We start from the raw sequence: 27,133 nt of genomic DNA on the forward strand, positions 1-27,133 counted from the left end.
GTGGTAGCTGCCAATGGGGACCAGCAGCTCCCAATTTCATTTTAGCCATTTATTTCTTGCACCCACTCCCTTCATACAGTCAGAACGACACCTCTGAGGCATGGTCCTCAGTCCAAGCCAAGGGAAGACTTTTCCAAGAGCACTGAGCGGTACTAACTGGGGGGGTTTGCTAGTGGTTTATTACTAAGGACCTGCTTGAGTAGGGGACATGGAGGAATCATGCTAAGGTGTGACCAGTGAGGAGAAGCAAGAGAGCCTATATGTGTTCCCAGAGGCCAGCCAGGCACTGTTGTGTTCATTCTGTCCATGGGGGCTCTTGTCATTCCAGTGGAAGATGAATGTAACCTGCATGGTGATTCTATCAAACATTTCCTCCCTGACTCCGAAAGGTTAGGATCAATCCTGAATGTTTATGTGTTGCATTTACTTTTACAAAATAAAAAGTTATATATATCCATTAAAAAAAAATCCTTCTGGGGTTTCTACTGGTGGTTGAAATATTCCCACATGTGGTCATCAGAAAATGAGCCATTCTTTACACCATCGTGGGATAAGCTCCTTGAGTTCTAGGGTGTAGGAGTTCATCCTGCTGTGTGTGTTAGAATCCCTTCCCTGCCTATTGTTTTCTGGCAGTGGAATTCCTCTTGATTATGTCCAAGTATGTCTTTCACTGTGCCTGATTTCTGAATCATGTTCCAATTGCTTGGCCCACCATTTAGGCCCAGTACTCATTTGAGCATAACTGTACTAAATTTTTTTCCAGATCAGTACAATAAAGGAGTGGTGTGCAATTAAAAAAGAATAAAGACAAAAGAAAAGAAAATCCTAAAGATTCCACCAGAAAACTACTAGAGCTCATCAGTTAATTTGGTAAAGGGTACAAAAGTAATATACAGAAATCTGTTACATTTCTATACATTAACAAGTACAAAGAAAAATTAAGGGAAAAAGTCCCATTTACCATCAAATCAAAAAGAATGAAATACCTAAGAATAAACCTACCGAAGCAGGTAAAATACCTGTACTTGGAAAACTGTAAGACTTTGAAGAAAGAAACTAAAGATGACACAACAGATGGAAAAAATATACCATATTCTTGGACTGGAAAAATTAATATTGTTAAAATGGCCATAAGACCCAAGGCAATCTACAGATTTAGTGCAATCCCTATTAAATTAGGAATGGCATTTTTTTTTTTTTTTTTTGGCCACACCACATGGCTTGTGGGATCTTAGTTCCCCAACCAGGGATTGAACCCGAGCTCTCGGCAGGGAAAGTGTGGAGTCCTAACCACTGGACTGCCAGGGAATTCCCACCAGTGGCATTTTTCACAGAACTAGAATAAAAAAAATTTCTGTTTGTATGGAAACATGGAAGACCCCAAATAGCCAAAACAATCTTGAGAAAGAAGAACAGAGCTGGAGGAACCAGGCTCCCTGACTTCAGACTATACTACAAAGCTACAGTAATCAAAATAGTATGGTACTGACACAAAAACAGAAATATAGATCAATGCAACAGGACAGAAAGTCCAGAAATAAACACCAACACTTACAGCCAATTAAGCTATAACAAAAGAGGCAAGAGTAAACAATGGAGAAAAGATAATCTCTTCAGGATTTCCCTGGTGGTCCAGTGGTTAAGACTCCATGCTTCCATTGCAGGGGCCGTGGGTTTGATCCCTGGCTGGGGAACTAAGATTCCACGTGCCACACAGCACAGCCAAAAACAAACAGACAAACACAAAATGAAAGAAAGAAAAAGAAAAAAAAGATAGTCTCTTCAATAAGTGGCTCTGGGGAAAACTGGACAGTTACATGTAAATAAATGAAATTAGAACATTCTCTAACACCATATACAAAAATAAACTCAAAATGGATTAAAGACCTAAAAGTAAGATTGGAAACCATAAAACTCCTAGAGGAAAACATTGACATAAATCATAACAAAAATTTTTTTAGATTTGTCTGAAAAGCAAAGGAAATAAAAGCAAAAATAAACATATAAGTCTAATTAAACATAAAAGCTTTTACATAGCAAAAGAGACCACTGACAAAATGAAAAGGCAACCTACTGAATGGGAGAAGATACTTGCAAATGATATTTAAATGGAGGAGGACCCTACATCCTTGCCCACCACCCCACCCCCAGCCTGCTTTTACCTGTGGAAAAACTTTAGCCAAAGAATAAGTTTAATCAGAGAAGTGAGAAAATGCAGAACAAAGGTAAACAGTCCAACAAGACTAAATAATAGTAGTTTAGTCATTAGGAAAAGTCAAGGACTTTCAGTTCCTCTTCGTGGGCTGTAGATAATATTCTGAGCAATATCCTGTGATACTGAAACACCCACCAGGTGGAAGAAGTTAGCTGCATGATGACCAGACTGTAGCCATGACATAAGCTGCCACAATTCCAAGAATTGGCCTCAAAGAAATGGGAACAAACTGACTCTGGAACTGAAGTCTAACTGTACAGAAAACAATCAAGATGACGGTGGTCAGACCACCAATGACCAATTTCAAGATGACTATCAGAGCTGCCTGTGCTATTTCTACACGTAGCCACTGGTTGTCAGTTGGGAGGGCAGTCAGCCTTTGGACAGGAGTCTGCCCTCTGCCCCAGCTGCTGGCCTCCGAAATAAAGCAAAACTTCCTTTCCACCAAACTTGCCTCTTTACTGGCTTCAGAGCAGTGAGCAGCTGGACCCCCACTTTTGGTAAGTTTTTGGCCCCCAATAGGGGCTGCTGTGCTCTCATGACATCTGCCTCCCCAGATTTTCCTGAGTAGAGTTGCTTGCCTTGACAACACACTGGGATGGCTGCAAGGAGTTGCTGCTTGTGACTCACTGGTTCCCAGAGGGGGTTTGGGGGGCATATTCCTAGCAGCTGCTGAAACCATTCGTTTCAGGGATCCTCCCTGTTTCTGCCCTGCTTGGCACTGGCTGCCAACATACAGTTTTCCTTGAGGAACAGAAGCATGCATCTGAACAAGCTGATGAGATCCAAGACCAAGTAAGTTCACCAGTGTGCAGCCAGGAAAACTTCTCTTTTGAGCACACAGCACTATTTGTGCATTTTGCCCATTGGTTTTGATAGTGTCTGACATCAAGGACCATTTGTGTTGGGGAAGTGTTTGCTTGGGACTCTGTATCGGTCATTCTCTAGGAGGATTTGTGACAATTCTGGCTTCTGCTGTGTGAGTGCATGTTCCATTTGTGTGATCGGTATCTTTATTGTCTTTTGCAAAATGGAAAATTCAAGTTCAATTCATTAAAAGAAAATTTAGCTATGAAATTGTGACTAAAGGAAAAAAAGATAATTTTCTTTTTAACAATGCATGGTGACAGTATTCTTTAGACTGGAGAAAATTGGGTAAGATGAAACTTCAAATTCTAAAACTGGTTCTTTGTGCATATGCAGTTAGAGGAAGCTGGCTTGATAAAATACTTTTTTCAGAATTCTGACCCTAAGAGAACAAAAATATTCCTAGGAGAAAGCTTGAAGTTAACTTTTATCATGTTCTTGAAATAAAAACGTAGCCCACCCACACTGCCTGAGACTTCAGCCTTGGGTTAATTAGTAGAACTTCAAGCCAGGGAAAAAAAGCAGGAAAGATATTTTAAATTGAAGTTTGTAAACTTAACTTATTCCAACTGTTATTAATAGACTAATAAGATCTATATTGAAATACTTGGTTCATGAATAATTTTTAAGATAAAGCTATCAGATCCCTGTCTGTGTGGATGCACATATGGGTGATATTGTCATAAATAATAAAATAGAGAGAAATTAAATATTGTCCAAGTATTATGACAAAGTAATCAAAGAGTGAGGTAACATTTTCATAATACAAAATATTGATGCTAAGCTTGGAACTTGAGATATTTCCAACTTTGTCCCCATTCCCAAAATTATTCAGGACTGCACCCCACTTCAGCAGGAAGTGGCCAGAATGGTTGCCACCCCATTCTGTCAAAAAGTTGGGGGAAATTGAAACAGAAATGGAACTAAAACTGAGTTCCTCTGCCAAGTTTATGATTAACCTCTCTATCCAAACCTTTATCCCCTTGCTAGCTCTGTGCCTGTCCCTCCTTAAGATTGAAGAGTATCAAAGAAAAGGGGAGGGGGTGAAATGGAGCAGGACCCTATGGTCCTTGCCACACACCCCCTCCCTCCATGTCCTCAGCCTGCCTTTTGTCTGTGGAAAAACTTTAGCCAAAGAATAAGTTTAATCAGAGAAATGAGAAAATGCAGAAACAAAGGAAAACTATCAAATGAGACCAAATAATAATGTTGAATCATTAAGCAAACTCAAGACCCTTTAGTTCCTCTTCAAGGGCTATAGATAATATTCTGAGCCATATCCTGTGAGCTGTCTCCCCCACCAGGTGGAAGAAGTGAACTACATGATGACCAGACTAGCCAAGACATAAGCTGCCACAATTCTGAGAACTGGCCTCAAAGAACTGGGAACAAACCAACCCTGGGAATAGAGATTAATCGTACTTAAAACAATGAAGACGATGCTGATCAGACCACCGATAACCAATTTCAAGATGACTGTCAGAGCTGCCTGTGCTGTTTCTGCATGTAGCCCCCTCCCTCTTTCTATAAAAGCTCTTGCCTAATGATTGTTGGTGGGGGGGAGTCAGCCTTTGGACAGGAGTCAGCCCTCCCTCCCTCTGACACCCACAGCTTGCCAGCATCTAAAATAAAGCAAACTTTCCTTTCCACCAACCTCGCCTCTTTATTGTCATTTGAGCAGTGAGCAGCCAGACCCCCACTTTCAGTAACAATATAACCAATAAGTGGTTAATATCAAAAATATATAAACAGCTCATACAACTCAACATCAAAAAAGCAAACAACCTGATTTAAAAATGAGCAGAAGACATGAATAGATGTTCTTCCAAAGAAAACATACAGATGGCCAACAGGCACATGAAAAGATGTTCAACATCACTAATCATTAGGGAAATGCAAATCAAAACCATAATGAGGTATCACCTCATACCAGTCAGAATGACTATCATCAAAAAGAACAAATATTGGTGAGAATGTGAAGAAAAGAGAATCCTCCTACATTGTTGGTGGGAATGTAAATTGGCGCAGCCACTATGGCAAACATTGTGGAGGTTTCTCAAAAAACCTAAAAATTGAACTCCATGTGACCCAGCAATTCCACTCCTGGGTATATATCTGAAAAAAAAAAAAAACCCAACTACTAATTTGAAAAAAATATATGCACCCCGATATTCATAGTAGTATTATTTACAATTGCCAAGATATGAAAGCAACCTAAGTGTCCATCAACAGATGAATGGATAAAGAAGATATTGTACATATACACGGTGGAATATTACTCAGCCATAAAAGAGTGAAATTTTGTGACTTGCAGAAACATGGATGGACTTGGAGGGCATTATGCCTAGTGAAATGTCAGACAGAGAAAGACAAATACTATATGAAATCACTTATATGTGGAATTTTAAAAACACAACAAACTAGTGAATGTAACAATAAAGAAGCAGACTCAGAGACACAGAGAACAAACCAGTGTATGGGGGGGGCAATATATGGGTGGGAGAGTGGGAGGTACAATCTATTATGTATAAAATAAGCTACAAGGATATATTGTACAATTCAGGGAATACAGCCAATATTTTATAATAACTATAAATGGAGTATAACCTTCAAATATTGTGAATCGCAATATTGTATACCTGTAACATAATAATGTACATCAACTATACTTCAACATAAATAGAATAAAATATTCAAAAAAGAAATTAAGATGTTCTTAGTTAGAAACTTCATAGTGTATTGCAAAACTTTTAGTAATTCAATAGGAACACATGGCAGCCTTAGAACAAAATCTTTGCATTTATAAATAACATTGGTATAGGTTATTGTGTATTGTCTCTCAAAGGACATGTCATAAATTATTTACATCTTATCACCTGGAGTGCTGCTGCTGAATCAGAATTTGTACTTTTTTCACACTGTCAAGCTTGTTAAAACTGCACAGATAGCTTCAAAGCTGCTGAAATTTCCTCTCTTAGGTAAAGGAGTATTTGTCTTTCTCTGCCTGAGTTATCTCACTTAGCATAATGCCCTCCAAGTCCATCCACGTTGCTGCAAGTCACAAAACTTCATTCTTTTTTTTATGGGTGGGTAGTATTCCAGTGTGTGTGTGTGTGTGTGTGTGTGTATAAATAAAATATGTGTATATATATACATTACATATATATAATATACATTACACCTTCTTTATCCATCCTTCTGCTTATTTATCCTTTCATGTTACTGATGCTTATTTGTTCTTTATACTTAATTTTATCTTTTATTTTACCTTTAAAGAATGTGGTATAATCACCCACACATGTCATCATTTGGCATTTAAGGCAGAATATCCAACATTTTTCCTTTCTGTAGTAAATTTTTTTGAATGAATGAATAAATAAATAAATAAATAAATAAATTTGGCTGCATTGGGTCTTTGTTGCTGCAGTGGGCTTTCTCTAGTTGTGGCCAGTAGGGCAACTCTTCGTTACAGTGTGCGGGCTTCTTAGTGCTGTGGCTTCTCTTGTTGCATAGCATTGGCTCTAGGCACATGGGCTTCAGTAGTTGTGGCGCGTGGGCTCAGTAGTTGTGACTTGCAGGCTCTAGAGCACAGGCTCAGTAGTTGTGGTGCACAGGCTTAGTTTCTCCACAGCATATGGGATCTTCCTAGACCAGGAATTGAACTTGTGTCCCATGCATTGGCAGGTGGATTCTTAACAAGTGCTCCACAAGCGAAGTCCCTCTGCTGTCTTTTAACATACAATCTGGCCAATTTTTGAAGATGTTTCCTGGGCTGGAGTTAAGCCCATTGTAGGGTGCAAAGTACCTCATTCTCTTCCATCATCATATCTGCTCTAATTACTGACATTTATTTCCACTTTCTTTCCATGCTGCCTTGTTATTGCATTGCTCTGCATTCATCTCCTTGAAGCTATTCTCTCTTGTCTTTCCTCTTTTCCACTAACTTCTGCTTTGCTTTTCATAGAGCTTGAGTTCTCAGGCTCTGTACTAAATCAGTTAACAGAGGTTAGAATCCCAGCTTCCTCTAGGGATGCTGGCTTTCCTACATGCATCTGGGCCTCCCTTCGTGGGCAAGTTGACCACCAAATTGAACATTAGATTTCTGAATGCAGAGAGAATGATTGAGTTCTGCATCAGATGTTGTGTCAGAATACTTGTTGAACCTTATTTTGATTAATCCTCACAACAGCCCTTGGATAGGAAGTATTTCCCTTTTATTTGTTTATTTACTTATTTATTTTTTGGTTATGCTGCATGGCCTGTGGGATCTTAGTTCCCCAACCAGGGATTGAACTCATGGCCCCTGTATTGGAAGCTCAGAGTCTTAACTACTGGACCTCCAGGGAAGTCCCAGAAGTATCTCCTGTAGATAAAGAGGAAACCGAGGCACAGAGCTAAGCTCTGTGAGCTGGGCGGTGATGAGCTGAGATTGCCAGATACCTGACACAGAAACATCAGTATGCTGGAAGGGTGTGTGTGTATGCAGGCACCCATATATGCGTAAAAGTAGTAGTTCATTAAACCCTTTTATTGCTGGCTTTAGCTAACAATTTATACTTAGTATGATCTTGCTGTATTTTTTATCTTTTGGCAAAAGCCCTTTATTTCAGAACAATTAGATGGAATGTGCAAATCTGTTTTCATAACGTTTGTTGTCTATTACCAAGCAGAAAGTTAACTGCAGGACTTGCTTTTTGAATAACAGGCCCCAGCTGCCCTTCATGGCGCCAAGATCTGGTCACAGGTCCCACTCCAAACTCTGTCCTCTTATTAAACCATGGGTTTCCGCTACTCTAATACCCTCAAAAAGGGATTAAAGAGTCTTAAGCTACTGATATCTGTTCCTGATGGTTTTTTCTTAGGTGGGGGAAGGGGCTAAAGAATGGGGTAGGGATTGAAGTAGAGAAAGGAAATGGGGGAAGGGGAGAAACCGGAGAAAGTCAGCACCTTCCTCTAGAGCGAATGCTTTTGGGTCAGCGCCTGAGCCACTCATGTTCTCTGAGCTGCGTTGTTATCCAACGATACAGATCCATGCGTTCAACTCAGTATCTCTTAAAGAATTAATTGAAAACTTTTAAATTCTAGGGGAGCAGTGCATGATAAGTTTATTCTGGGAAAGAAGCTAAGATATCTCTGACTTTATTTGGCTCTCTGAAAATCTTCCAGCAGGATATTATATTATTAATGAATTAAATGTACAAAATATAAAACTACATTTTTATGCTTATTACTTGCATATAAATAGTAATGAAATTTATAAAATGAGAGAATTGTCAGAGTATTAAAACATTTTTGTTAAGACTACTAAATTAATTAAGCATATTTTTACTTAATACAAAATAAATGTTCAATATTACGGATTTCAGTTTATGTAAAAAATATTATCAAACATTTAAAACTAGCAAATGCTACAATGGTTTTATACTAAATGTTTAAAACTTCAAGGCATACTAAATTAATCTTTTTCTTAATATAAACTATATCACAATATTCTGGAATTAAATACTTTTTTTTAACAGCAAAATTACTTCTACAAAAATTCCAGGACCAGAGAGTGAAAAAGCTTTTGGGTGAGTTTCTTCCAGTTAATAGTCTAAACCGTGGATTTCAATAGAAGTGGTGCCAACAGAGGCTCACACAGCAGGAGGTGATGTCGGCTGAGGGTGGGGAGGAAGTGGCGGGTTCCACGACCCTGGGACATTGCAGGCCAGCAAGGCGCAGGGTGCAAAGATCAAGTGCCCGGCATCCGAGTGGGATGCAAGAAACAAAACCCAACCCGGGCACCATCTACGCAGCAGTGATGTCAAATCTGTTCTAAGATCGATAATTTCATAAGAATCTATGTTAATAAACTGTAACAGGGGTCTCATAACTATAGCTGTAACACAGATCCTAGCATGTTACATCCGGGGTTATTTGAGCTCCGCGGGTGTTGAGGCGGATGGAGGCGCTGCTGGACCTGCAATGCAAAATACAGAGTTTCCGGGTGAAGACATGAAGGTGGCATGTTTTATAGATTTAAAGATTTAACCTACTAACTTTAAATAAAAGAAAGCACATATCTCTGTACCTATTGTAAGGATTATTACTGAAGTCTACATAAAAACCTAGTACAGGTTCCTACCCGCAGGCACAAACCACACGTCAGAAACATCAGCCTCCAACCTGCAGGCGGCGTGTGGACCCCTGAGTCAAACCTGCACGTGCTGAGAAGGTTCTGCTGACACAAAAGTGCTGAGCAGGGGGGCGGCTCAGCTCCACCAGGCTGCTCGGGCCCCAGAGGTTGCTGCCTGGCCCGCACCCCGATAGCCTGCGCACCTGTGTTAACGTGCCTGTTTCCAGGTGCGGCGTGGTGCCACTCATGGAAAGGCCAGCCACCTGGCGTGTCAGAAACACCTCGCGTGGCTGCCACAATTGCAGTGAAAGATGATACTCGTGTGTCTGGGGGAGGGGAAGAAGCCTTGATGAGGTCCAGACAGGTGCAGCGGCCAGATGGGGCCGGGGGGGGGGGGGGGGGGGGGGCGGCGGGGGCGGCGGGGGGTAGTTGCACGGTGGATGGGGCTGTTTCCATGGAAGGAAAAGGCAAGCTCCGGGTGGGTGGTAGTGGTTATCACGTTAAAAGCCTGGATGGACAGGAGGAGAAACAGGAGACAGAGGGCAGTGTGCGGCCGATCAGAAGTTCCGGAGAAGGCGGGGCGACACCCGGGTAGTGACACCTCAGCCACGCAGAAAATGAGCAGAGGCAGGTCTGCTCAACCAAACAGTGCTTCTTGCAGATTACAGGGGCTTTACTGCATACATGGTCTTCCACTAATTTTAAACTGTTAAAAATTTCCTCTGAGATTAAGAGGGTCTTGCAGCTAATTTAAACATAGGGATTATATAACACCTGCAATGATTTATTTCCCAGCAGAAAGTGTATAATCTTCAAGTCCAGTGACAGTTCCTTGACCAGATCACATATTTTGGTGGTGGAGAAGTAAATTCCATCTACTTAAGACCATGCAGGAAAACAATGCTGAAAACCCTCAGAGACCCTCTGCAGGTTGTCTTCTGTGCCTGCTGCATCTGTATTTAATTGGAGGCCTCTTGGCCTTTCATTTCTTTACCATTATTTAAACCCACATTTCTCACATGGTGTCTAATAAAATGTATGCCTCTGAAGTAAACTGAAATATGCTTTATCTTGTGTGATATGCATAAAAGAATAATCTTGATGTGATAATGTAAGTGGCCCTTCTTTTGCTGTCCCCAAACTGTGTTTCTAGAAATCAGACTTTTTTTTTGGCCCCGCTGTGCGGCATGCAGGATCTTAGTTCCCCCACCAGGGATTGAACCTATGCCCCCTGCAGTGGAAGCTCTGAGTCTGAATCACTGGACTGCCGTTGGGGGGTGGGGGGGGTGGGGGAGTCCTAGAATTCTGACTTTTTAAAGTCATAGACATCACCGGCTTTTGTAGTTAGAACACATGTGGTTTGGAGAGGGACCTCACGGGCTTCTGAGATGCATCATCTTCAGATTGAAGAACTATGTCCATCAATTGTTTTTGTGTCTGAGACACTTTTTATACTTGGATGCAGGTCAGTTTCTCCATAAATACTCACTTGGAGAAGACTCTGTAATAAAGGACAAGTACATTAGTTGTTCAATTTAATAAAACAGGCTAACTTTAAAAGAATTACTCTCAATAATTACTTAAAAATTAGTAAAAGGTTGTATGACTTAAAATGGCATCACAGTGACAATGGAGAGCGGGTACCATTAAGACACTGCCCGGACCGGCGTGGCAGTCACCGGATGGGGAGGCAGACAGAGCTCACACTTGCAACATATCACATAAAACACTTGAGATACTTGAAGAGACACAACACAGCTCCTTCTTCCTTAAACAGAGAACTGAAGCCTCAGAGTGGAAATAAGTTTCCTAAAGGCAAATGGTCAATAATTTCTAGAGCTACAGAAACTAAACATCATACTTGATAGTTTAAGGTGGACGTGGCCAAAAATAAGACTAACTGTCTCTGTGACAGTGACTGTTAAAAATCAAACTAATAGAGGTTTCTGAACTGCACATTTCAGCGAAATGTCTAAACTATTCAAAATTTAATGACAAAGTTTAAGAAATGCTGATAATGGAAAAAATTCAAGCTTGACTTGTGAGTTGTTTTTAAGAACCAAGGCTTTATCTGAAGCTGCCTCAGACAGCACCAAGCACTGCAGGGGTCAGAATCTTTTGGACCCAGGAGACTAAAACTGATATTATGTGTGTGGTACCACACATGAAGCATCAGAATTTCTGACAACTAAAAGGAAATGTAAAGCCACAGAAATAATGACTTTTGCTATTCATCTGAATAAAGAGGAAACAAGCAAAATATAGTCTCCTCATGTGTATCTGTAACCTCAACACGTCTGTAGGTTTTTTTTTATGCAGTTTTTAGATCACTCATTATGATACAGGTAATGAGACAAGGGGCCTCGGGGGCCCTGCGCTTCACCTGGGCCTTCCTTGGTGCCTTCCGGAGCCTCTGGGTCTGGGCGCGGCTCGGCATCCCGCGGGGATGGGGACGAAGCAGAGGCCCTGGTTGTCTGCGGGGTCCTCTTGTCTAGGTCCACTCGCTGCTGCAACCACTCATCCTTATATCCATTGCTAATAAGCTTGGAAAAGTTTGTGGGTGAACTGGTTTTTTGACCAGGCCTCAAAAAGAGAAAAATTAAGTACTTAAGCACAAAGGTGAGTGACAATCCAGAAGTGAACACCCTGATGGTAAGTGAAATGCATTATGGTCCCTAAAGACACAACAGAGATGCTTCTCCCTCCCTCCCTCCCTCCCTCCCTATCTCTAACTCTTTCTCAGTCTCCCTCCACATTCAAGCATAACGAAGTAACTTCCAAGCATCCCCCGTACACAGTGAGTGCACACTTAGTTCAGTTTCCAAAACCTCTCTTCAGAACAGCCAATGAGAAGAAGAATTCCAGCATTTCCCTGGGATGCCTTCTGAAAGCACTGCCTCTTCCCTGGGGAGGGATAAGTGGCTCAGACTCTACCACTTTTCAAAAAATTATTATTCTTAATTAGTTCTTCCTTGCTCACATTAAAGATTATCTGCTGCTTCTTTGCACAGATTTGTCTTCTCTCCATCATTTACCTCTGTGGCTGCATCTTTGCAGACCTTATCATAACCTACGTTAGGAGAGGCAGGGAGATCGACACGGCCCAAGCAGCATGAGCTTGGACATCAAACAGGTGACGCACATCACCTGTCCCCTCCAAGCCTCAGGTTTCTTACTTGTAAATCACTGTTGTTAGGGGTATTCCTAATGGCTCTGGTGGGCTTGTTCTCTCTCTCTCTCTACATGAGTGTGTATAGATAGATAATAGAAATACAGACAGATATAGATAGATAGAAAGATACAGAGATATACAGATACAGATACAGAGAGATAGATGATATAGATGATAGATGATAGGTAGATGATAGATATATGATAGATAGATGACAAATAGAGGATATAGATGATAGGTAGATAGATATATAGATACATAAATATGATAGATGATATAGATGATAGATGTAGATAATAGATAACATTGTAATTTTTTTGCCCTCACAGTCTGAATGTGGTGCTCTAATAGCATTTGTCACACATAATGTAACTGATTGATTGCTTTCCCCCCACCCACTAGAGGAGAAGCCATTTGAAGAATTAGGCAATTCACGGCATTAATTCTAGCACTAAAGTGGGATTCTGGGGAAGGAAAGAGAAACAGAGGCCTCAGGGACCCCCTCTCCAGCTGGGCAAGTAACCAAGTGTCAGGGTGCCTGACAGATGCTCCAGCTGAATGCAGAGCCAGGTGCTCACTGGTGCAGACACCAGAGTCCGGCCTTGGGAACAGAAAATGTCAGGACTGAGCAGCACACATCTGTCGGGATGAGTGGCCCCAAGCTTACAAGGCGAGCTTGGGTGACACAGGCTGATGGAGGAGAGAACTTAGCTCAGTGTTCAGAGGCGCACAAGATCGGAGGGGGGAGGATGGGGTCCGCGGGGACCCAGGGCCATCCAGAGGGAAGGGAGAATGGAAGAGGAGGCCAGAGACAGGGCTGGGCCACGGGAAGTTGTACCATTGGAGTCACATCCCCACAGCCTGCTGCTGGGAAGCCAATACCGTTAGGCCGGCATCAGCCTCGCATGCTGGAGCCGTGGTTGTCACTGTTGTCACCTGGACCAAAGACCAAACCCAAACAGCCCGCGCTGGCACAGCCTGTGCACTTACATAGGGGGAAAGGACAGCTTGCCTCCTTCAGGGTCTTTGAGGCCAAGCGGGGTCCCTGCTTTGCTCGGATACTTGGACTTGATGGCTGGCAGCCTCACCTGTGCAGAGAGATGCACGAACCCTGATTTAGAAGGGTTTGCTCCCTGCACTTGCTCAGCCCCTGAATGGCTCTGTCAATAGTCTGGGGACAGTGCAGTGTCCAGCCTTTTACAGGCATGTGCACTGTGACCCTGGTTGGCATCCAAAGGCTCTATTTAATGCTGGGAGGTGTCACCAGGTACACACCTGATCCTGAGAGCAGCCCGTTTACTGAACATGCAAACCCCCCAGAGCCAGGCTCAGGGCTGGGACAGGGTGTCCCGAGGACAACGAGCCAGCCCGCTGCAGGCAGCTGACACTGCACGTGGTGCTAAACTCTCCAAGCCCTGAAATAAACTTCCAGGGTTTCTCTTCCAACCAGACACTGGGAAGCAGGCAGAGGTCAGGCAGGGAACCTGCCAGCCCGCAAGGCCACTCCAGTGTCATGGTGGGTGAGGGTGGCCAGGCTCTCTCATCACCAGGACACCGCTGCCAGTTTTAACGTGAATGTCACCACTGATCCCCCCATCCCAGGAGCCACACTAGCCCTGTGACTGATGGCCTCTGAACTGAGACACTGCCTCCACAAAGCCAACGACCAGGGACGGCCTTCCCAGGGCTCCTTTAAAATAGAAATGCCTTGAAAGTGTGTTGCCCTGGAGCAGTGCTCATTCAAGATCAAATACACCAGGGATTTGTATAGACAAGAAGCAGTGCCTCCCCTTCCCTTCTTGTCCATACAGAGTATCCCGGGCAATTTTAACTTAAACCCTTAAACAGAAAGGGCTTGTTCAGAAACTGGATAATGTCCTTTCTATCTGGGCAGATGCGAGGTGGCGGACAACTTCTCCTGAGATAAGTGTCCTTTGGTTAAAACTCACTTGGTAAAAAGCGATCTTACCTCACAGGGTCGAATTCATAAGGAGAAAAAGGAAGCTAATCTATCGTAGCCTCTAGCCTTTGAAAGGGTCAAACCTAACATGTAGACCTCCGCGGCCACCAGACACCCCAGCCGACAAGCGGACAAGCACATCGCATGGCGTGTGCGGGCTGCGAACAAAGCCTGCGAGCAAAGCTATGCCATCTACTGGGGCTCCTGTCACCTTTTTTTTCTCCTTTTCGAGTTCCTCAGCCTCTCTCTGCCAAACTGTCTTCATGTCAAAGTTGAAGGGCCCTCTTCTGGACTCGTAGTTGCCACTGGCCTGATCGGGGTTAAACTCTTCATAAACCATGTAGTCGGGTATGGACACAGTAGGGACCCTGAGACCGAGAGCCCCGGCCTGAGGGTCAGGGCCACCTCTGGATCTCCCCTTCCCCCTCCTCCCTTCCCCCCTTGCCCCCCTCCTCCTTCCCCCTTCTTCTCCCTTCCTCCCTCCCCCCACCTCAGGGACACCTCTGGATCTCCCCTCCCCCCCTCCCCCAGCACCCGCCACTGACCTTCTGCGGTCCCCAAGCGACACCCCCCCCCCATTTTCTCAGCTCCTTATTCTGCTAGGATAAAGTCCCAGCCCTTAGCTGGTGGGGAGGGGAAGCGGGGAGGGGAAGGGAGGAAGCCTCCAGGATACAGGGCCGGGGAGAAGCTGGGCCACCAGCAGGGCTCCCAGCCTCCCGGAGGCAGTGGGATGCAAGGGGGCAGCGGGTGGAGAGGCCAGCGTGGAGGCCAGAGGCGGGGGTCGCAGGCCTGGGCGGGGCCGCAACGCGGGGGTCAGGACACTCACTGCCTCTGGTCGGCCGTCGGCGGCTTGCTGTGGTGGACGTACCAGTCTGGCAAGGAGTAGGCCACGGGAGAGCCCTTCCTGGTCCCGGGGGCAAAGTGCTTCAACAAATCTCGAGGCCAAAGAGACGGGGCTGTGAGCGGCCCCCCCCCCACCCGGGCCTGCTCATCACCAGCCTTCAGGTCGCAGCGACGTGGGGACCGGGCCTCCTCCTGGGCTCCACTGGTCTCGGTACAGGACGCCAGGTTGTGCCCGGTCCTCACCTGCCAGTGCCCGTCCTGCCTGGGGCTTAGAGGACATCCCGCCTGCCCCGCCCCGCTCCCGACCCGCTGCTGGGCACCTCCTCCCTGTGCCTGGGGATGGGGGGTGAGGTCCTTGCTCCAGGGTGACATCCGAGGGGACAAAACTCCTCAGGCCTCTAGGGGGCTGCGTGCTGGCTCCCCTCAGCCCTGGACAGTTTGTTCTCCGCCCCCGACGCGGCATTTCTGGGGTGAACCGCCCCTCCTGGTTTCCAGTGGGGAGCAGGGCACCGGACCTTCTAAATCCTGGGGGCAGGGGGCATGTTAACCGCTGCCCCCCTTGGAGCCAGGCTGAGAGGCACAGAGACTCACTCCAGCTCCAGAGCCCCACCCCCCAACTTGCTGCCAGGTCTTGGTCCCCCGCCCCTGGCTTGAGGGCTTTTCACGGGGGGGGGGGGTCAGGTAGGGAGGCAGGAGGGACTGGCTTTGCCTGCTCAGCTGGAGAGATGGCCAACATTGACTATTTTTACGATTAGTAAGACATTTTTAACTTTTTTATATTTTGAACTTTTCATTTTTACACATTTCAGACTTAAACAAAAGTTCCCCGAAGTGTGTGTGAATTCCCCTATACCCTTCATCCAGCTTCCGGGAAGGCTGCGCTTGGCTCCCATTTGCTCCACTGCTCTCTCTCTCTGTCTCCCACTAGTATTGTCACTGTCACTGCTGTTTGGGGGACCATTTGGGAGGCTTCCAGAGACACTTATGACATAGTCACAGTGCAGTGATCAAAATCAGGAAATCAGTGTGAGGCAATCCTTTTACCCAGTTTACAGATCTTATTCAGATTCTGCCAGCTGTCTCCCTAATGTTCTTTTAACCAGTGGTGGGGGAGGGGGGAGGTGGCCCCGCTTCTGTGCTGTACACACAGCGAATCACATGGTTGGTACCAGGCTTTTTACCATGAAAGCCCAGGTGCTGCCATCTGCCACGTCACCCACTCTCCCCGTGACCATCTCCACAGAAGGAATGGTGGCCGGAAAGAGAGAGAGAAAAGTGAGCGTTTCTCAGGGCGGCACACCACAAAGGCCACCTGGAAGGTGTGCTGGGTGTGACTCCTCACCTGCCCAGCGACTTCCACAGCACAGCCGAGCAGGCCTCTCCCCCTCACATCACAGATGAGAGTGACATCACCATGGACACTCATCCCTGCCCCCATCATTGAGACGATGTCAACACCCAGGATGAGGGACGATGAGGCTGAGCAGCAGGAAACAAAGATGCCTCGCAGGTGACTCGGGAAGGGGTGTCCCCAAGCTGGGCGACCGCAGGGCAGAGACAGAGACTCTGCGTTTAGACAGGGAGGTGGGCGCGGGATGTCACTTGGAAGGACAATCCCAACTGGGTGAATTCACAGTCTAGTCGGTCTTTCCCATAAGCAGCAGCACAGCCCTGAAGAGTCTACACCCTAAACTGTATGCATGAACCTGGTCTTCCTACAGCCTTGGACAAAGCTCACACACTTCACAGCAATATTTTTACAGGGAAGACCTGATGCCCAGATGACCGTGTAACTCCCCCTCTACAAAAGCGCAAGCCTGCGGTGCTCACCGGGCTGGCCGCCTTGTTTCGCCAGCTTCACATACTCCGAGTCTGTTTCCTTCACCCAGTACCTCTGCGCCCCAAGCGTGTGCCCGTTGGGGGCTTCCCTCAGGTCGCTGAGGCCGGGGATCTGGGACGCTGGCGGGGCATCCATGGCCTTTTCGGACCGCTTCATGGGAAGGTGGTAATACCAGTCTAGGGAAGAGGAGGCCAAGGGTCGGGTTGTTACTCATGCAGCCCAGGCTGGTTTGGTCCACTGCCCAGAAGACAACTACACCAGGGAGGATGTCTCACCCTCCACAGGACATCAGCAAGGGGATGCTACCACAGGACATCAACATGGGACACCAGCACAGGACACCAGCAGGGGGACACCAGCACAGGACACCAGCAGGGGGACATCAGCACAGGAGAAACTGCCCTCTTGTGAACACCTGTTACCTGAGGCATAACCCTGCCAGTTGTGTAGTTAACAGTCCCAACAGGCTACCAGCAGCAGCCACGGTGCCCAGCAGATGACGAGCACCTTCTAGGAGGCCTGCTGGCCTCTCTGCTACCAGCTGCCCCTCTGTCCCAAAGCAGTGAGATCAGAGCCTCCCAATGAGGTATCCAAATCCCCTACTTGTGCATCTCTCTCTCTCTTCTCCTTCAATCTTCCATGAATTGGAACTCGATTGCAATTCTGGGAGTACACATTCCTGAAAGATCACAAATCACTTAAAATACGGGCAAGTCTCTGGACTGTGTGGCCAAATGTTGGCCAAGATTTGATCAACTTAGTACTTTTAAAACACTGAGATATCATGACAAAAACTCTTACCAAAGTGGGCCTAGAGGGACCATATCTCAGCATAAACCTACAGCCAGCATAATACTCAAATGTAAAAAGCTGGAAAGCCTTCCCACTAAAATCTGGAACAAGACAAGGATGCCCCATCCTCACTTCTATTCAACACAGTATTGGAAGTCCTAGCCACAACAATCAGACAAGAAAAAGAAATAAAAGGTTTTCAAATTGGTAGGGAAGACTTAAAATTGTCATTATATGCAGATGATATGGTGCTATATGTAGAAAACCCTAAAGACTCCTTACAAAAACTACTAGAACTGATAAATAAGTTTAACCAGGTATCAGGATACAAGATTAACATACAGAAATCTGTTGCATTTCTTTACACTAACAATGAAATATCAGAATGGGAAAGTAAAAAAAAGAAAGAAAAGAAAAGAAAAAAAATCCCTTTTAAAATCACATCCAAAAAAAAAAAATGATTAGGAATAAACCTGAGCAAGGAGGCAAAAGACTTATATGCTAAAAACTATAAAACAATGATAAAGGAAATTGAAGATGATTCAAAGAAATGGAAATACATCCCATGCTCTTGGGTTGGAAGAATTAATACAGTAAGTCCCCTATATATGAACCTTTAAGTTGCGAACTTTCAAAACTGCGAACGTGCATCTAGTTCCAGCAAGGAACCGGAACCTGCGCCATCAACGTCAGGCGTGAGTGAAATTGCAGCTCGCCCTCCGTCTCCTATTGCTGATGATCCTTCGCCCTACCCTCTCCCACCTCCTCTCTCTCCTCCAGTCAGTAACTCAGACAAAGAAAGGCAAATATCATATGAGGGTGGGTCAAAAATTATCTGCACTGCGGTTATATTAAAACTTCTGTTGGCTGCACTGTCTTATCAGCTTTTTCTGTTCAAGGCTACTGTCTCCCCAGTCACTGCTGTGCAGGTGTGAACGTGTTATATCAGTTCATTTGTAACTGAGGTGTGAGCAAAAATGGATGCCCCACTTGTGATTTGCACAAAAGAAGAGCAGTGTGCAGTGATTCGTTCTTTGTGGTCTGAGGGTATACCTGGTGCTGTTATTTATCGAAGACTTTGTGCACAGTATGGAGAAAGTGTTTTGTTGAGAAGAAGTTTGTATGAATGGACAGAGAAGTTCAAGGAAGGTCGCACAAGTGTTAGCCATCAAGAAGGAGCCAAATGCCTGTCCATGTCCACTGCTGATGGCAACATTGAGCGTACATGTGAAATGATTCTGTCGAATAGACAAGTGACAGTGGATTATGCGGCAAATCATTTGCATATCAGTCATGGCTCTGCCTATGACATAATCCATGCCAGACTTAGGTTTTGAAAAGTTTGTGTGAGATGGGTGCCGAAACAACTCATGGAAGAGCATAAACAGAAACACTTGGATATCTGCAAACAAAATTTGGACCAATACTCTAAGGAAGGTGAAAGTTTCTTAAAGAGAATCATTACTGGTGACAAGACATGGATTCATCACTACGAGCCTGAGATGGAAACGTCCTCAATCGTTGACCAAGAAAAAGTTCAGAAGTCAACCATCAGCTGGAAAATTGATGCTTACAGTTTTCTGGGATTCTCAAGGGCCAGTATTGGAACATTATCAGGAAAAAGTTTCATCAATCAACAGTGCTCCTTACAGTGAGATGCTTATTGAAGAGCTGAAGCCTAAACTTCGGATTAAAAGCAGAGCACTGCTATCTAAGGGCACTGTGATCTTGAATGACAATGCACATCTGCACACTTCTGACCACCCTGTCAACACTCTGCAGAAACTTTGTTTTGAGGTGTTAAAGCATCCTCCCTATAGTCCTGATCTTGCTCCATCAGACTTTCACCTGTTTGGTCTCCTGAAAGCAGCCCTACGAGGACAAAGATTCACTTCTGATGAAGAAGTGAAGACAGTAGTGGATTCATGGCTTGCAGCTCAGCCTAAAACATCTTTTTTAATTAATTAATTAATTTATTTTATTTATTTATTGGCTATGTTGGGTCTTCATTGCTGCACACGAGCTTTCTCTAGTTGCTGCAAGCGGGGGCTACTCTCCATTGTGGTGCACAGGTTCCTCAGTAGTGGCTTCTCTTGTTGTGGAGCATGGGCCCTAGGCACGTGGGCTTCAATAGTTGTGGCACATGGGCTCAGTAGTTGTGGCTCATGGGCTCTAGAGCACAGGCTCAATAGTTGTGGTGCACAGGCTTAGTTGCTCCGTGGCATGTGGAATCTTCCCAGGGCAGGGCTCAAACCCGTGTCCCCTGCATTGGCAGGTGGATTCTTTACCACTGTGCCACCTAGGAAGTTCCTCAAACATTTTTTAATGAGGGAATACAAAGGCTTGTTGACAGATGAACAAAGTGTATTAAAAAGCAAGCAGATTATGTCGAAAAATGATGTATTTGTCTTTTCTAAAAGTTAATTAAAATACATTCTACAATCAGAGTGCGGATAATTTTTGACTCACCCTCATATACCACTTATATGTGGAATCTAAAAAAAATGACACAGATGAATTTATTTACAAAAGAGAAATAGACTCACAGACATAGAAAACAAACTTATGGTTACCGAAAGGGAAAGGTAGGTGGGAGGGATGAATTAGGAGGTTGAGATTCACATATACACACTACTATACATAAAATAGATAATCAATAGGACCTGCTGTATAGCACAGAGAACTATACTCAGTATCTTGTAATAACCTGTAACGGAAAAGAATGTGAAAAAGAATAGATATATATGTATGAGTGAATCACTTTGCTGTACACCAGAAACTAACACAACATTGTAAATCAACTATACTTCAATTTGAAAACAAACAAACAAACAGTGAGATAGAAGTAACAACCTTACTGAACAGGTTTGCTTAATTTGACAGGAGCAGAAGAGGCAGGGGCAAACAACAGTATCTGAACCTCGCCCTCTCCAGCAGCATTCAGGTAGGCCTGCCTCCCAGACACAGGCCCCTCTGCTTTCCTTTTGGTTGAGGTTGAAGTGGGACATCCCAAGATGTCAGACAGGAAAGGGGAGCAGAGCTCAGGAGGGTTGCTGAACAGGGGGGAGGAGGGGGCGGGGGCTTTGGCCCTGGCAACCACGTGCTGTGGGAACCATCTTGGGCCACAGATTGGCGGGGGGTGGCGGTGGGGGTGGGGGGAGGGGTGGGCTGAGTGTGGCTCCCTTGGAAACGTCCCACAAGGCTGAGGTGCAGTGAGTGTAGATAAAGGGTGTGGGATTTCTAGGGGACAGGTCCCATGAAGAGGAGGGTGGGAGGACAAAGAGGGGTGAATGAAGGCCAGGTTGCTCTCTGCCCTCCCTCCCCATCAATCTGAACCCGCCCCCACCCAAAGAGTGACCACGGCTGGTGAGCTGAACTGGCCCTGGCAGAGCCCTGAGGCCCCCTCAGTGGGCACCCAGGACACAGCACTGCAGGCTGCTTGCCGCTTTGTGACCACCTGTGAGGGTCCCTGACAGGAGTGAGAGGTGTCAGCAGAAGGCCAGGGACCTGTAGTGATCAGGCCCACTAATGACCCCATGGGGAGAAGACCCCAGGACACTCGGGCTCTTGGTGTCCTGGTGACTTTTTGCATCAGAAACTGGTTAACCCCATGTCCAAATATAAGAACAAATATCACAGCTGATTGAAAACTCTGGAAACAAAATCCAAGAGGAGTGTGAAAGAAGAAGACGCCACTATCCTGGCACAAGTGACTCTTGCATTTAAGCGCTTACTGGAACCAGCTGTCAAAAATGCATGGTGTTCAGGGAGTTCCATGGTGGTCCAGTGGTTAGGACTCTGCACTCTCATTGCTGAGGGCCTAGATTCCATCCTTGGTGGGGGAATGAAAATCCCACCAGCTGCAGGCATGCCTCCCCCCACCAAAAAAAAAACAAAAAAACTGGTGTTCAGGGTCTAACACAGGATTGGCTCCTGGCAGGTGTGATGGGCTTGGCTAGGCCACAGTTCCCAGGTATTTAGTCTGTGTGTTAATGTAAACCTGCTTTTTAGGGGAGATTCACATTCAAATCAGTAGACTGAGTAAAGCAGATGTCTCCCTGACATCAGTGGGCCTTATGCTGTCAGCTCAAGGATTTAGGAGAAAAGGCTGAGGTCTTCCGAGGAGGAAGGAATTCGGCCCCCAGACGGCCTTTGTACTCAGGATGCAGCATCAGCTCTTCCCTGGGTCTCCAGGCTGCAGGTTTTAGAGCTGCCTGCTCCACAGCTGTGTGAGCCAATTCCTTAAAATAAATCAATCTCGCAGTCAATCTCTCTCTCTTTCTCTCTCTCTCTCTCATACACACACACACACACACACCCCTTGTTGGACTTGGACAGTAGGAGCACAGGAAAACAGTGCTGAACAGATCCCTTTACACAAGCACACACGATCCCAGGAACAAGAAGTTACCGTCCCCGGAAGCTAAATGTTGGCCTCCCAATTTCTACTTAAAACTAAAGTGGGTTCACCGCCTAAAAATGAATGTTCATGGAAAATCTTTTAAATATCTAAAGAACAATGATTAGCTGAACAGTATAGTGCAAACACTGTAGTTTTGAAAAGGAGAAAAAAAAAACTCGACCGGGAAAGCTTTAAATAAAGTGTGCCCAAGTTCACAGAGAATTAATTTAAGAACTAGGAGGATGGGTTTAGGAGCATCGTATCTGATCGTATTCAGCTCAAATATTTTCTCTTAGAGGGAAGGCATTAGGTTCTTGCTTTATTTTTCCTCTCTGTGTTTTGATTACTAATTAATCCACAGAGAACAGAGTAGCTTCTACTTCTCATTACTGGAAGCTTCGGGCAGGCACTGAGCTCTAATCTGGTTGGCATTTATCACTGCATGCCCTCCTCAAACAGCCAGCACACGAGTCACTGTGAACCAACTGTCGCCACACACACACACACACAGTTAAAGGAACGAGAACTGTCTTGTCCTCAAACATTATTAGTTCATGTATGGCACCAGATCACTTACTACTGTGTAGATTTCTTTACCAGCTCCCCTGCCCCTGGTGCGCTTGCTTTATCCATAAGGGGCCAGGCCCAGAGAGACCGCAGGGTGACTCAGCCCAGCAGCTGTCTGGTGTCTGAGCCTCGGGGCACATCCCACGGGGCTCTGGAGCACAGGCAGCCAGGACCCTGGCTGTGGGCCACCGCAGCCCTGGAGAACAGAGCAGTTTCCTGAAACTCGGAGCCACTGCTTCCTCATCTATAAACCAGGCTAGCAAGCCCTGGGCGGGTTGTCCTGAAGTTCAATGCTAGCGAGACAGTGACGAGCACGGCACCTGGCATGTGTTGCTGTCTCCTGTGCTGCTCACACAGGGGAGGCCACGCACTAAGGCAGAGACGTTGCACCCAGACTGAGAGCCCACCATGGAGACGGGGACCCAAGCCTCCTGTCTTGCCCCCGCCCCGTTCCCAGCAGAGCCACGGACTCACCAGTAGTGGCCACAGCAAAGCTCCAGGCAAGAAGCACATTGACATTGTGGCGGCCACCCTCGGCCCCACTGCCCACAGCCCTCCTGCCAGCCCTGGCCCTGCCTCTCCCAGCAGAGCTCTGGGACCCTCTTCTCTACCTTCCTTCTCCAGCCCTTCTTGAGATGGGGAAGAATAAAAACAAAGGCAAAATCAGACCCCAGCACCCAGATCTTCCTCCTTCCCTTCTCGCAGCTTCACAGGAGAAGCCCACAGCCGCAGAAACCTCCACCGGAAGCTTGTTTCTTGTGTCCCGCTGCTTAAAGCAGGAGACACAGTTACCCTGGTTAGGGTCTAAATTAGGAGCAAGAGATAGGTGATCAATGAAACACACGGGGATGCAGCTAAAAATGAAAGTGCCCAGGCCAACATACAGGGAGACACAGGGTTACTGTTCCAGAGAAATTAAACTGACGTGCTCCAACAGCAGTGGGTAGCCTGGCTCTCCTTTGTTGAACATAGGGAAAAACAAAAAACAAAACAAACAAAAAAGAACAAGTCTAGTTCCCCGACCCCCCGATTGTTACCCTTTAAGCTTTACTTCCACACTGGGGCACAGGGGCAGTGCGCAGCTTTGTTTGACGGTAGCGCGTTAGTGTTGCCCCCTCCCCGCCGCCCCCTCCACACACGCACGCAGGATGCTGGTTAGAACCAGTCCAGCCACAGAGCAAACGCAGGTCTCCTCTTCTCCGGGTCACTCACCGCAGGGAGCATAGCGGCTCATGGCGCCGTGCAGCTCCTTGCTCGTGTTCCTCATGCCGGGAGACACGCTGGGCCGGGCGTTCACGGGGGAGCCGGGAACCTTCGCCGGGGCTGAGCTGCAGAGGCCGGGTCTGCCTTCCTGCCGTTTGTCCTCTTCCACCTGACAGGTATGCAGACGTCTCACCATTCAGGAAGTGCGTGCACGTCCAGGCAGGGTATACAGCAGGGGCACACACACGAGGAATAGACCGCGGAGGACAGCAGGTTCCGAGGTCCCGCCCCGGCCCGCTGCTCCTCCATCGGACCCCGCTCACCTGCCCGCCTAGGGTCTGCCCGCTGCCACCTGCAGCGTCCGAGGCCAGTCTGTTCCTGCCGGCGGCTGGGACCAATCCCAAACTTCCAGCGCGGCGCGGAACCACAGCAGCCCGCGTCGCCGGGGCAACGGCCTGGGCCAACCGGCGGTCGCGGCGGGAGCACCGGCAGCCAATCGGGGCAGTGTGAGGGGCTGCAGCCGGCCAATCAGGGCCAGTGGCGGAACACGGGCTCCTTCTGTCAACTGCCCGGGGGCCAGGGCGAGGTCCGGGTCTGGCGGTGGGGTGGCAGCGCTGCTGGCCGGGCAGCAGCGCTGCTGACGGGGCGTGGCCTCGGTGCTCGCCGCCGCGTGGCTGCTCGGCTGGAGCGGCGGGGGCGTGGCGGGGGCGAGTCTGCGCGGCTGGCGGTGATGAGGCCTCGGGGCTTGGCGGGGGTGTGGCCGCGCTACTGGAGGGGGCGTAGCCAGGTGCTGGCCGGGGTGTGGGTGCGCCGCTGGCGCGGCGGCGGCGAGGTGGGGGCGTGGCGGGGGCGTGGCCGGCCTCAGTTAGGGTGCCTCCCCCACCCCAGGCGTCCAAGAAATCCCACAGAGATTTTGTCAATCTCACGTTTATTAAATGCATTTAAAAAAAGAGAACAAATAAGTACCTGGGAAAGCTCAGAAAACAGCCATTTCTGCCAGTTGTGTATCAGTAGTGAAATTACCATGTAAACGTCTTTCCACAGACTTTATTTTTTCAGTATTTCTGGTTTGCAAACTGAGAAATCCTTTTAAAAAGTCTTTGGTGGTGTTCAGAGTCCCAACGCTTGGCTTTAGTACGAACTTTTGTCCCACCTGGATCCGGTTTCTATTGTGAGTCGTGCTCCCTGCTCTGCTCCGTGAGCCCAGACGCCGCAGCAGGGACCACGATGTGGTCATCCGGACGAAATGATGGGGAGGACGAGCCCGTGGAGACTCTGTGATTCTGACCGCCGAGGCAGCAGTATGGAGTAAAGGTTTTCTTTTGCAGTAAAAGAAAAATCAAGATGTCTTTAATGGTGGTCACTTGGCAACTTTAATTAAACAAAGTGCTGCTTCTGCTAAACACATAAAGCCTTAGAAATCTAGCAGAAGACAGGTGATGTAAGAATTGGGTAACAAGAAGGTAACTCTTGTGATGCGAATTAACCCTAACTGGTTTATCCAGCTCTCATATAATATTTTCAGGGTCCTCAGCTGGCCCAGTCTTGAAATTAATCAAGACTTCATTTTTCAGTGTCAAATGTTTGTCCTACTGCAGGTAGGGGCACATAGACTGTCACTAAGAATAACAGGGCTTCCATTTGCATAAGTCACAGCATTGTTTGCCCAGGGGTTAGGGTTAGTGAGAGGATGATGTGTGAGAACCAGGAGCAGGTTCTCACCAGACACTGAATAGTCCAGCCTCCAGAATTGGGAGAAGTACATTCCTGTTGTTTATAAGTCACCCTGTCTGTGGGCTCTCTCATGGAGTAAGACTAAGGCTTTGCATCATGTTTAGGATTTCAGGGAAAACTGGCTTTCAGAACTACATTTGGATCATTCATCTGAACCAGGAGCTTCAATAATTTTCACAGCTTTGAAATTGTTGCACCTGGAGACTTACAGTTAAGCCTGCTTGGCTAAGTGGTCCAGCACACCTTCTTTACTTGCCTTCCAAGACCTGGGACTTTGCTGTTTTCCCTCTAACTCGCAAGCTAGTCTTTGTGGCTGAATCCTATGTTTCTTCCTGGTGTATACATTTTGGAGTGCCATAGTCTTTGGACATCTGTAACTGTGTGCTATCCACACTCACTGGTTATGCGATCTCCTCCAGCCCCAGCATATGAGACAATTCCCAGATTTTTACTCTCAGCCACAATGCTCCCCAACTCTTTCGGCAGCAAAGGCATACTTCTCTTGCTCCTGGCTCAGCTGAAAACAGATAGTAACTGGGCTGGGAAGGTTTTGCAGAGAAAGGGTCTCAGAGGGCACAGCCAAGCAGGGCTAGGGAAGAGAAATGTTAATATAGATGATGGCCGATCAGAATTCCTTCTGAACCAAAGAAACTGTAATCTTAAATAAAATAATTGACAAATTATAAACGCAGGGTTGAGTTTATTTGGGAATAGCAAAGGAATTGCAATCTAGGACAAACAAGCTATTGTTAACTGAAAAAAAAAAAAATCAACCCACAACCTAAAAGTTGAAATTTATGTTTTATTCGGTGGACTTGCTGAGGACTTAAGCCGAGAAGACAGACTCTCAGATAGCTCTGAGGGACTGCTCCGAAGAGATAAGTGAGGAGCCAGGATATATAGGAGTTTTTGCAACAAAGACCAGATAGTTGGAACATCAAAACATTACTGTTAATTCAAGAAAAATATATCTGGAGTTAATGAATTTAGTGCTTTTTTATGTATGGGAAGATGCAAGAGTCTGGACTCTTTGAAATCATTCCTTTGATCTGCATCTCAGCTACCTGGGGCCAGCATCCTGTGCTTTCCCATCCTGAGTCTCCTCAGGGTGCAAGTCTGAGCGTGGCTGCAGGGGCTGATGGCTTTTAATGGCCACATGTCCTTTGTTTACTGATATAGCAGGCAACATTCCTTGTTCACACTGTGGTGAACCTAGGCAAGTCCAAAGAGACAAAGGGAAGGTCAGTTTTTATTAGGTTTTAGGAGGAAATTGGGGAGGGTTGTTTTAAATAAAAGTTCTTTGGAGAAGAACAAGAGTTCCAGGTTGTGGCAGTTTCTTGTTGGCTGCAAGTTATGTTTAGTGCATTGTTGCTGGGGTGGGGAGGGGTCTTCCTTTCCTTAAAAATCAGAAGAAATTCCCATG

The 27,133-nt window shown here is 46.4% G+C and overlaps 1 protein-coding gene across 4 annotated transcripts; it reads right to left on the reverse strand.

Moving 5' to 3' along the window:
- Positions 1 to 7,709: 7,709 nt before the first annotated feature.
- On the reverse strand, positions 7,710 to 24,426 carry C4H7orf57 (chromosome 4 C7orf57 homolog). 4 transcript variants are annotated; one of them, XM_057733585.1, is made up of 9 exons: positions 24,300 to 24,426; positions 23,986 to 24,145; positions 17,003 to 17,188; positions 15,156 to 15,264; positions 14,541 to 14,697; positions 13,360 to 13,457; positions 11,581 to 11,780; positions 10,687 to 10,698; positions 7,710 to 9,041 (listed from the first exon to the last, which is right to left on the reverse strand). In XM_057733585.1, the coding sequence occupies exons 2-9, from the start codon at positions 24,038 to 24,040 to the stop codon at positions 8,995 to 8,997; spliced, it is 864 nt and encodes a 287-aa protein (XP_057589568.1). In that variant the 5' UTR covers positions 24,041 to 24,145; positions 24,300 to 24,426; the 3' UTR covers positions 7,710 to 8,994. The 4 variants fall into 4 exon arrangements, with proteins under 4 accessions (XP_057589568.1, XP_057589569.1, XP_057589567.1 ...); XM_057733586.1 differs by lacking the exon at positions 24,300 to 24,426 and adding an exon at positions 23,699 to 23,730 and having other exon boundaries at positions 15,156 to 15,233; positions 23,986 to 24,131; XM_057733584.1 differs by having other exon boundaries at positions 11,581 to 11,732; positions 23,986 to 24,302.
- Between the last annotated feature and the right edge of the window lie 2,707 nt (positions 24,427 to 27,133).

The sequence above is a fragment of the Hippopotamus amphibius genome, chromosome 4 (assembly GCF_030028045.1).
Source record: "Hippopotamus amphibius kiboko isolate mHipAmp2 chromosome 4, mHipAmp2.hap2, whole genome shotgun sequence".
Classification (NCBI taxonomy): Eukaryota; Metazoa; Chordata; class Mammalia; order Artiodactyla; family Hippopotamidae; genus Hippopotamus; species Hippopotamus amphibius.